Raw genomic sequence first — 12,328 nt, forward strand, 5'->3', positions numbered from 1 at the left:
TGTAAGATGATGATACCACCAAATATTTAACATTAGTCAAAATTATGTAATGATGTCACTTTTATGCCGCCTCCAAATAACACACACAGACTTGATGTCAAAATGTAAACAAGTGTTGCTCACCTTCTCCATGACCTACACAGTGGTCTATATAAATCACTGTTTGAAGTCTCTTTGATGTAGCCTACTTTGAGGCCAAGAAGGGATCTATCGCCATCTAGTGGTCGATGTCCTGCATGTCCATCTATTGGCAGTGACATCCAAAACAATCACCTCCACTCAACAGCCTTAAAGGGATAGTTCACCCAAAAAAAAAAACTTTTTTTCCCATCGATTACACACCCCATGAAGCCTTGAATTCATGGAGACGTTTTAGTTTTTGCCGCATTCCTAAGCCAATAAATTGATGACCGGTGGAAAGATGCTAATGTCTCCGGTAGGAGACTCAAAGTTGACACTTTGTGTCTTCTACCGGAGCCACCGCTGGTCATTTAATTATTGGCTTAGGAATGCGACAAAAACAAAAAAATCTCCATGAATTCAAGTCTCCATGGGGTGTGTAATCGATGGGAAAAAAAGTCATTTTGGGTGTGAACTATCCCTTTAAAAGCTTGGTTTAGAGGTCTCGGTACAGAGGAATTCTTAAAGAAATTAGTGTGGCTTCCTATTTACTTTTGATGCACCACAACTATATATATCTCATTTGGATTATTACTTGGACTGATTCTCATCGACCCCCATCGTCAAGTATAGTTGCTATTCCTTGTCCATGTCGTTGAATACATTTCATATCAACCCTAGCTTGGCAACGTTCACACAAAATAATGTTGTCTCATCGCATATGATGTCTCATCATTCACTGGCAATGCACAGGATTATAGCTGAAGTGCTCAATACAACCTAATTAGAGCGAGAGCCCATTGTGAAAAACGAATTCACGATTTATCGTCTGAAAAGAGAAAAGTCTATAGTTGCAGAATAAAGGGGTTCAATTCAGAGACAAGTTGTCAAGCCCCCCCTGCGGAATCAGCCAAGTAATCAACCAAATTTCTTCGAAGGAATTGTCTCATATTCACGGGTGCTGAACGGTCTTGCATATATGGTTATATTATTCTGTGGGTTCTATGTGTGTTGCAGCTGTGCTTTGGTATCATACTCAACATAATATACAGTCATGCACTCCAACTGTAACCCACCAGTGAGCGAAAGACAAAATATCTGACGAGAACAAAGTGTATGAAATCAAACACATTTATTATAAAATTACCAGAAAACACACGTACTAAATGCGAACTGGATAAATAGCTCTGGGCGATGATAGGCCTTTGATCTACAACTCATAACTGCAACAGTGTGTCAAATCCTACTGTACGTCAAACTATACAAAATGTACAGTGCAATGACAGGCATCAAGCTGAATCTTGAAGCTTTAACGAAACAAAGGGCATTTCAATTAAATTTAAAATGTCACGTCTGTGCAGTCGTCCATAAAAAGTTTCTAACAGCCCAGAGCAAATACGAGAATGAAGTTGAATTGTTTATGCCTCAAACATCTTCTTCCTGTCAGCTTTGTCTTCAACGTTCTGGCGCCAGTCGCCGGCACCTGCAGTCTGCATGACATAAAAACATATTCATGTATCAGGACAGGAATCTTCACTTCCTCTGCTCGTCTCCCTCTCCCAACGGAGAGGGATAACTGCAACGATTTAAAAACTACAGTCGTAGGAAGAATAAACATCACAAATGACAGAATTCCGCCCTATAGGCTTACTACTTACGTATTTTCCTGCATGGGATTCTGTAATGTGTGATTATTTATTCTTCCTATATGACTGTATCTCAGTAACTCTAAGTAAGTTAGGGAGATCACTTCTAACTACTACAGTTGTACTGCTTAAGTGTATTGACACACTCTACCACACGGATTGGTTAAAATAACATTGTATTAATGAAAGCTGCAATTCATAACTTGCTTGCTGTTGACAGATAGATTTTGAGTTTCCTGCCAATACCACTGTCAACCTATAGTGTTCATACGACCGGCGGTTGTGTTGGTTATATTGGAATTAACATATACTATACCATGCAGATTGGTCAAAATGATGTTTCATTCACAAAAAAGAAAAGAAAGTTAGGGTTTATGGCTTGCAGCTTTGTGAACGTAGACGTAAACGTGGTACTGGAGCTGAATAAAAAAACACTATAAAACGGAACAAACAGCAGGCGCACACTGAAAACACTGTGCAGATATCAGTTTAATGCAAGGCTTTCATGAAAGCTTTCATTAAACAGATGTCTGCACAGTGGTTTTTTTTTAAGTGTGCGGCTGCTGTTCGTCCGGTATCTTTAAATGTCTTACATCCTCCTCCTTCTTCTCCTTCTTGACCGTCTTCAGGCCGGCCCTCAGGTCCATGTTGACCGTGTGCTTGGTGCCCAGCAGAGCCGCCAGCATGGCGCTGGCGGACATGCGTACTTTCTTCAGGGCGGGCTTCTTGACTCCACCCAGGTCCACCATCTTGATCCTCAGCTCTTCAATCTAAGGAGGAGGGATCACACAAGGGTCAAGTCGTGTGAGCGAGCGGTGCATATTGGTGTATCGATGCCACTTCCTAATATAAGCTTAATTTGTACTCCCATCGCATGACGCGCGTCACGTAACAAATGCTCAAAGATCTATTACCAAAAAAAATGCGGGAATATCAGCTCTACATGCTCATGAGGAGTCACGGTGCAATGTGTTGTGAGCTTGTAGATCAGGTATTTGCGCCGCGTAACACCATACGTATAAAATAGTGGTCAATGGTAACTTATATTGACGAGATCTGAGGGTGCAGTGGAGTAAATAACAATAATTTCCGTCTGGCGGACATATTTTATTTTCTGCCCCCAAAAAATATGTCAAAATATGTTGTTCCAGGGACCCCCCCAGAAGCAAAGATCGGAGTTAAACATTTTCACTTTAAAACATATATATATGTTATATATATATGTTCATATATGAACATAAGATTTTGCACACATTTTTCCACGATTTTTCAAAAAATAGCCAAATAAATATTAAAATGACACAGATGACACAGACGTTCCCAGATTGAATGGGTTGTTAATATACAGCTCATAGCTTGTGTTCAACACAGGAATTAAGGCACTCTACCTCTTTGTCGCCCTTCACCACTTTGGCCTCTGCGTCGTACCTCTCCTCATCAATCGTGTCAACCCGTGCCGCTAGCTTTTTACAAATTTCCTGTTCACGAAGGCACACACACACACACACACACACACACACACACACACACACACACACACACACACACACACACACACGTTGCATACTGTATAATCAGTCACTGACAGGACAAATACTAAAAACTATACAAGTTGGGGATTAGCGTGTGTGTGTGTGTGTGTGTGTGTGTGTGTGTGTGTGTGTGTGTGTGTGTGTGTGTGTGTGTGTGTGTGTGTGTGTGTGTGTGTGTGTGTGTGTGTGTGTGTGTGTGTGTGTGTGTGTGTGTGTGTGTGTGTGTGTGTGTGTGTGTGTGTGTGTGTGTGTGTGCGTGCGTGCGTGCGTGCGTGCGTGCGTGCGTGCGTGCGTGCGTGCGTGCGTGCGTGCGTGCGTAAGAAGACATGATAAGAGTGACATGAAGGTTATACAATCAGTGCCGCCTGGTCTCCAGAAGTGACGCAGGAGCCGCAGGTCTCCTTCATGTAGGTATCCTTCGCCTGAACCAACTCTTTCTTCTCTGTCTCCAGCCACTGGGCCGCAATGGTCAGCATCAGCGTCTGGAGAGATAGATAGATAGATAAATGTTAGTTAACGGCCCTATTGTGGGCGCGAACTTTCAGTCCTTCTGCAAAGACATTTTGGTTTAGAGGGAAACACTACACAGCAGTGGTGGTTCCCAAACATTTTAGCTAAAAAAGTTGACATTTGCCACGGCACCCAAACTAGTAAAAATAGCAGATCTGCTAGCTCACAACCGTAGCTCACAGCAGTGTCGCTTCGCGCCGCTTTGCGAGCTTGTAGATCTGCTATTTACACAACTTCTTAAGCATCTTTTTTTTTTTATGGGAATTATAATTGTTTTTGGTTTATTTTTTTATCTTAATATAAAGTGTCCCGACCCAATGTTTGGGAAACAGTGGTATATAGGGTTTAAGTTATACACATTTGTTTTGTTTTTCACAAAAAAAAGAATCACAGTTTGAGACTCTGCGTTCTCTCAAATGGACTTCAAACTGATGCGGCAGGAATTGAAATTGGCTTAATTTGAAGCTCACAACTCTGACTCACAACTCTGACTTCCCCCTGTTAGAAATACAGCGCGCTGCTGCCCTCTGCTGGCCCGTACTGTCAACAACAACACTGTACTGCTGGGAGTGTCTGACCCCAACCCTGATCAGTTTTAACAGCTGTTTCAATGGGATGACCATAATATAAAGTCCTGCCTGCATACCAGTGGTGGGAAAAGTGCTCAAATGTTTTACTTAAGTAAAAGTATCAATACCGCAATGTAGAACTACTCTGTTACAAGTAAAAGTCCGGAATTCAAAATGGACTTGAGTAAAAGTACAAAAGTATTGGTATCAAAATGTACTTAAAGTACCAAAAGTAAAAGTACTAAGACGTTTGAAAAGAGCAGATCTACAAGCTCACAACGCGTCGCGATGCGGCGCGTTGTGAGCTTGTAGACCGGCTATTTTCAAATAGCCTAGGTATAAAATAGGGCTAAAGTGGTTAATGTATGTTTTATAATGAAATAATTAAATCTGCAAAGTAGCTAGTAACAAAAGTTTTCAAATAATTGTAGTGGAGTAAAAGTACAATATTTGCCTCTGAGATGTAGTGGAGTAGAAGTAAAAGTACTGAACATTGGAAATACTCCTGTAAAGTAAAAGTACCTCAAAATTGTACTTAGGTAAAAGTACCTCAAAATTGTACCTAAGTACAATACTTGAGTAAATGAACTGAGTTACTTTACAGCACTGCTGCATACCTATGTTGTGTATTATACACTCTCTCTTTAAAACAGGGGTGTCTCTATTCGACTATTCGACTATATACTACTAATGAAGTGGTGCTCAAAATATTTAATTTCAAGGACCCCCCGGTGTGGCATATACGCCACGGAACCCCCATAACTCAGAGAGTTACACTCTCAGAGTTACAGACCTGTAAGGGTACATTTGGGGGGGGTATATGATTTTCTTGTAGCAGGACCATATTTTGAGACAATTATGAGGAGAATTCGATCAAATATCAGTGTATTAAGATCCTAAGATGTCTAAGTAAGTCAAAACTTTGATCTGAGCCCTCTGGTTGTATAAGCCTCTCAGAACAGCGTCCACATCCCAAACAATCTCTTATTCTAATTCTAAATAACTTAAGGCTAATTTGACAATGCATTTTGATATAATTTCCGTCAAGTGAATCAGTTGAAAATGCACTATTCTGTTGAGCAACATTTTGTCAAAAGGGTCCTGCTAATGAAATATGTAATTAGCCATTAAAGTCATCACTGCTGGCTACACAGTTTACATGTTTGAAACGGCAAAACTTTACTGTATTTTACAGACAAATACAGTTACAAGTATAATCCATGTAACAATAGAAAGCATTATTTTACTTGTGAAAAATGTCAGCAATCGGTACGTTGGAATCGCACCTGTAGCCTTACAGCAGAAGGAACAAATATTTTGTATATCTGCAGTGATGGGAAAAGTACTCAAATTGTTTTACTTAAGTAAAGGTTTCAATACTGCAATGTAGAACTGCTCTGTTACAAGTAAAAGTATTGGTATCAAAATTAAAGTACCAAAAGTAGAAAGTACTCATTAGGCAGAATGTATAAACTTTTGAAAATAGCAGATCTACAAGCTGCGACGCATTGTGAGGTGTAGATCAGATATTTTCAAATGGGTAAAATGCATATAGGGCTTGAAGTGGTTAATGTATGCTTTGTAATAATAATACAAATCTACGTAACTAGTAACTAAAGTTTTCAAATAAAGTGGTGGAGTAAAAGTGTAATATTTGCCTCAGAAATGTAGTGGAGTAGAAGTAAAAGTATTGAAAATTGGAAATAACTCTTGTAAAGTAAAAGTACCTCAAAATTGTACTTAAGTACTTGATAAAATGTACTTAGTTACTTTACACCACTGTATATCTGAGCTGCTCGTCAACAGAATAATCTCAAAGCTTGTTCTTTGTTCGGCCACCAGGAGGCGCAAGGAACACTTCTCTCATGGCAATGGTTTTAGTAGAGATGTGATATCTCAGAGGGAAGCACTGGTGTAAATTAACAAACATGTACTGAAGTACAGCACAAGTACAATCTTCAGTATTTACAATTTTCAATACTTTGACTTCTACCCCACTACATCTCAGAGGAAAATATTGTACTTTATACTCCACTACAATTATATGAAAACTTTTGTTACTAGTTACATTGTAGATTTTGATTATTATTACAAAACACACTAACCACTTCAGCCCTATATACTGTATATATTTCGGCCTATTGAAAATATGCAAAGCTCACAATGCGTCGCATTGTGAGCTTGTAGATCGCTATTTTCAAAAGATTCTTTTATACATTTTGAACTTGTGAAATGGATATGCACAATGTGTACTTTTACTTTTCATACTTTTAAATATTCTGATGCCGATACTTTTGCAATTTTACTCAAGTACGTTTTGAATACGTGACTTCTGTATAGCTACATTGCAGTATTGATACTTTTACTTAAGTAAAACAATATATCACATAATGTATTATTTGGTAATCTTTACAAACGTAGCACATTTTCACAAATACTGCAAAACTGCAGATATCTTCACAATTATTGACATTGTTCACCATAGTAAACAATTTAATTGAAAACCAACAACAAGCAGATCACGACTACCCTAAAGGCTAATATATGTTTTCACTGTAACTCGACCCTTTCGACAAGTGCCAGGGAATAAAAACAAATACACATATTTTCAACTGAAATATGTTGACTGAAATATGTTGACTGAAATATGTTGAGTATATAGTAGAAATTTGCCTTAACCGTCCTCAAACTGCCACATGATTTCAGATCAAATCATGACAAGAATTGATTTGCCATGCAACCATATAATCACAAGATGCCAAAATGATGGAGGCCTGGTTAACAACATATGCCAATTTTTTGCATTTTCTTTTAACTGCTTTTTATTTATTTAATGTATTTTACCTTTTTACTCTTTCAAACGTTTGGACAAAAAGTTTGGACCAAAAAAACAACAGCAACCCGTAAATAGCCAATCTACAAGCTCACAACATGTCACATTGCAACGCATTGTGAGCTCGTAGATCAGGTATTATCAAAAGATTTGTGAAAATTATTTCACCTGACATGCCCAAAATATGGACGCCAGGGTTAAAGTGGTAAAAATAATAGGAGTGGAACAAACCCAGGTTTTATACAAAGTTTATAAAGTTTCGGTTCTATAATTTTACCAGGCAAATATGAAACCAATCAAACTTGCAGAAAGGACATAAATGCAATGAACGCTTGCATGTGAAAGATGAAAACGCTCAAGATGCAATCTATGCCCTCACAGAATCACACAAAATGTGCACTCGCACATATAAACACATACATGTACGAATGTCTCTCTACATTGTTTGTATGGTAACTGTATATCATCATCGTCAAGTTCCTAAACTACACACAACAAAACGCTCAGCGTTAATTTATTATTTTTTACACTCTTTAAAATCCTTCCAAGTTGGCCAGGACACCCATGACCCAGTACCCATTCAAATTGCAATATAAAGCAAAATGTGAGACGCCAGAGGGTTTTAAATGATCACTCAGGATTTCACTATATAGCATGTGCCAATTCCCACAGTCCCCACAGACTGACTGAATAAAGGAATAGTATCATACCTTCAGGTGATGCTTGCGGCTGGAGGACATCTTTTTCCTAACGAGAGACAAATGAAACGCAGCATTGTTAACATCATGCTGCGGTCTGATCGGTAAATAACCAAGTATGTGGATATAGACATATAAATCATATTAACCCATTTAGACCTGAGGCCGATTAAAAAAAAAACAGCTTCTAAATCCTAACCTAAAGTTTTCTGAAGAACTTGACATTTTTGTTCAAAAATATTATACGTTGGCTTTTCAAAAATAGTAGATATACAAGCAGTGAGATTGTACATCTGCTATTTTTAAACACATTTTGAAAAATTGCATTTTTTTCTTGTTTTTTAAAACACTGGGGGTCCCTGGAACAAAATATTTTCAGATGGGGTTTCGCGGCCAAATGTATATCAATTTGGGGGTCCTTGACAAAAACAAATTGTCAAGGACCCTTCAATCGTATTGAAGGGAATAAGAAGGTAGCCTATAGGGTTTCCAGGTCTAATGGGTTAACATATATTCATAAGCAAGAAACAAGCCACTTACTCAGACATCTTGGCTGTTTTTGTGCTTCACAACCTGTTGAGGCAAACAACAAGAGAAAGGAAAGATGTGGAGGAGAAGATGAGGACACACCTGTTCATTAACTTGGATATCAGAACTGACCATGATGGCGTTCCAAGGAAACACGATCCATTTGATCGTTGATGGGGTTTCGAACTCAAGGAGTAACGCGGGCTAATTTTAGGCGGCCGGATTAAATGTCCGGACTCAGGCTCCTTGATAAGTAATTTTTCAGATGCTAAGACCCCGTACATCAACACTCAACACGGAATTTAGCTCCTAAAAGGAATGCGTTGAGCCTTAACACTCGGTACACATGGGTCCGGCGGCAAAAGATTGTTGAAATGCTGCGCAAGTATACAGTTACGACCTCGTCCCAACTCAATCAGTATTTGCTTTCAAAAGTAACACAGCAAAGTGCCTTATGTTCTCAATACAATGAAATGTCATAAAGAGGTCCTTTTTTGCCCCTAATCATAATGTCCAAAGCAACTGGCAGAAACACAAAGACAAACAAAGGAACAGCAACTGGCCTCATTGAACACAGATGCAAATGCATGTCTACAAATCTAATTCTACTCGATACAAATTCTTAAAGACACTGAACGGAGCTAAATAGGGTGAAGCTTCACATTTTATTTTACTGTAATATCCCGCTATAGCTTCAATTTTAAAAATCCATACTGTAATACCAAATAACTCAACAACAAAAATACACTGCATGTGCAGACCTGCTAACTCCACTCTACCAAGTAGATTCTTTCAGCCGACTTGCAAGAATCACATTTCTGCCACACGTTTTAACGCTTTCACACATACTGCCGCAGGCTTCCCCAAAAGACAAGCAACGGTCAAGATCATCGACTCGATAACAACTCCACATCACAGTTCTACTGGCCTCATTCAAAAGTGTGTAGATAGATAGAGGGAGAAAGAGGAATAAACAGAAGTATATCTCACCTATACAAGAAAGATGAGGAGGGAATAGGAGCAGTGCCTTTGTGGAGAAAGAAACACACTGGCTAGTCGCGGTGAAAAGACATTACACGGGGTATATATGGGGGGCCACATTTGGATCCGGGCCTGTTTATGGAAATGAAGGCGTTATGAGAACCAATAGGCCGGCAAGCTCCTGAAATATCATCATCGCCTGCCAACTCACCCTGTAAATCAGCCATCTTCGAGGAGGAGCCTGATCACGTATCTTTTTATGACTCAGTCCCGGTGCCACTTGGATGCTAAAAAAGGGGAGGAAAATCATCATGATTCTCCCACAGACAATATCAGCTGTGACTCAGAATCCTGTTTAAGAAACGCAATTGGTTAATAAAGTACAGGGACAGCAGGCTACTTTGAAATTACACTAATCTTTTCTGTTCAGTCATGTCGGACTGACTGTGGGTATTTTCTTTTTCTTTCATGTTAAAGGGATAGTTCACCCAAAATGGATATTGGATATCATGGATATTTTTTTGTTTTTGTCTTATTCCTAAGCCAATAATTTGTTGACCAGCGGACCGGTAGGCAGCGGTTCCGGTAGGAGACACAAAGGAGACAATTTGTGTCTCCTACCGGAACCGCTGCCGGTCATCAAATTATTGGCTTAGGAATGCGTAAAAAAAAAAAGAATATCCATGAACTCAAGTCTCCATGGGGTGGCTAATCGATAGGGAAAATTTTTTTTTGGGGGTGAACTATCCCTTTAAGTGCATGCCAATATGCTAGAATCGTTTGACTACACAGGTTATTTTTGTAGTGTTTATTAGGATCCCCATTAGCTGGTGCCTAACGACAGCTAATCTTCCTGGGTTCGCAGACCTGATGTGCTCCTTGTGAATGCCGAGGACACAAGTTCAAATCCGACTCCCAGTCTTGTCTAACGTGTCTCTCTCTCTCTTATTGCCCATGTCCTAAGCCAATCAGAATGCTTGCTACATTCCAAAATGACTTAAGCAGAAAGTGCTTTATGTCAACTATTTTTTGACTTGGGCAGAAATGATTTTGAATGTAACAAGCATAACAGATCTATACAAGTTAACAGCGTGTTGCGAGGTGACACGCTGTGAACTTGGCCATGTTGACTGCTCCGTCGCCCCCTAAAACCCCCCTTAAACAATGAATATTTATTCAAATATTGGAAGGACGGAAATGTTTAATAGGCCGAGAACGTTGTCAATAAGGCAGGATGAATCAGCAGTGTTAGGAGAGTAGAGTTAGGCAGATATAAATGAAGATAATGACAAGACTTAGGAAAAATGAGTTTTAGTCATTTAGGTGATTTAGGCAGAAAGTGATTTTTTTTTGTCTCCTGAAAACCGTAAAAATATGAGTTAGGCAATTATGCTATGAGGCTAACGACACAATAACTGCTGTGACCCGCCATTGTCTTCAATACACCATCTTTTTGTTAATCACCTATAAGAGCATAGCAGAACCTTCTGCATCATTTAGGATGGCCTATTTAACCAGCATCGTTCAGCTTCAAGATGGTTGCAACAGGCATGAAATACACACCAAACTAGTTTCCCACAAGGCGAAAGGAAAATCTGCCAAGGCAACACCTATTTATGGAGGGATCGCACAAGTTTTACACAGCAGGGTTAATACTCTGGGGTAATGGAACTGGGGGCAAAGAAATAACTTCACACAGGTCTGTAGACCACACACTGCTGAGTCACTGCTGACTTTTAACTTTTTTTTGATTGATTAAATACTTTTATAAGTCAGAAATACAAGTCCTGGGGACTTATTTCCAATGAAACTCACAACAAACTTGGTTTGTCTAACTACAGTACATGTCTAACTGCTTGAAATGTGGCTAAACAAAATACTAAACTTATCATGCAAGCACAAATACTTAAACTAACTAAACAAACGGCTCCCAAATAGCCACATGTCAGTCTGTGTCAGGAATTCAGATTCCAAGAGTATCAGCTACACAAGATAAAAAACAATCTACTGTACTGATACTTGTTCTAGCAACTGCAGAAGGCTGCACACAGGTCAGTTAACACAAACAAACATGCCGCATGCCGTCCCCGTGCCGGGTATCAGATTCAGAAGCAAAGAAAGAAGGACAACCTGTGAGGTCTGTCATGGATAACGCATGCCCAGCGTTAGTATCCTGGAGGTCTATCATGGATAACAGGGTCAGTATCCTGTGAGCGAAAGAGAGAAAATGACACTAAAAGATATATAGAAACTACAGATGAAATATTAGTCGGAGGGCAATATTTGTGTTGCCCTCCCATTGCTCCCAATGTAATTACCAAGCTCACATATCTATCGTCTATTAATACTGTTTTAATCACCAGCTTGCTTGGTTAGTGTTTCCAGACGAGATCCAGATTTGTCCTCAGAAAAACCTCTAGCGTAATATTTGGCAGTGTGCGATTCTGGCGGTAGAGAGGCCTCTCATATTAACACTTGGGCTATAAAGGATAAGGGCATGACTTCAGGTAGCCCTATCAAGCTAGTGTTACCATTAAATTACCTTCTCCAACCTATCGGTGACAGGATCATTTACATATTTGTAGAACGTGTAAAACAACGATTTACAATGTACGCATTGGTAGGAAAGTGATATAGACTAAGCATTTACTATTAGCAATGTTCACCCAGTCAGTATGTTTTCACTTTGGACTGTGTGAGTATAAGTAGCCCACTTCATACTGTTTCTGTATATAATATATATAATTCTGTATAAAACATCCATAATACACCCATTTGAGGGCAGCAGCTAAACAGATTTACACTAAAAAGAAAACAAGAGTTGCTCTGAAGTCAAACCTGCCTCCGTAGAACGGTAACTTAAGCAGTCCTTCAGAGGTGGAATAGGTCCATCCTCCCTTCATGAAGCCCG

The 12,328-nt window shown here is 39.4% G+C and overlaps 1 protein-coding gene across 1 annotated transcript; it reads right to left on the minus strand.

The window, feature by feature from the left end:
- Positions 1-1,237: 1,237 nt before the first annotated feature.
- Positions 1,238-9,514, minus strand: LOC311046579 (troponin I, fast skeletal muscle-like). Its single transcript, XM_084058975.1, has 7 exons — positions 9,427-9,514; positions 8,449-8,481; positions 7,921-7,957; positions 3,652-3,780; positions 3,155-3,244; positions 2,360-2,536; positions 1,238-1,610 (listed from the first exon to the last, which is right to left on the minus strand). Exons 2-7 carry the CDS (start codon positions 8,454-8,456, stop codon positions 1,539-1,541), a joined length of 513 nt encoding a protein of 170 aa, XP_083915101.1. The 5' UTR covers positions 8,457-8,481; positions 9,427-9,514; the 3' UTR covers positions 1,238-1,538.
- Positions 9,515-12,328: the final 2,814 nt, after the last annotated feature.

The sequence above is a fragment of the Gymnoscopelus microlampas genome, assembly GCF_963454915.1.
Source record: "Gymnoscopelus microlampas genome assembly, chromosome: 6".
NCBI lineage: Eukaryota > Metazoa > Chordata > Actinopteri > Myctophiformes > Myctophidae > Gymnoscopelus > Gymnoscopelus microlampas.

What these genes read in the sequence shown, in the direction of transcription:
- LOC311046579 (XM_084058975.1), bottom strand. An exon ending in GCCGCAAGCATCACCTGAAG is followed by an intron (nt 3,781 to 7,920) that starts GTATGATACTAT and finishes CTATCTCTCCAG; the next exon opens with ACGCTGATGCTGACCATTGC. An exon ending in GAGACCAGGCGGCACTGATT is followed by an intron (nt 3,245 to 3,651) that starts GTATAACCTTCA and finishes CTTCGTGAACAG; the next exon opens with GAAATTTGTAAAAAGCTAGC.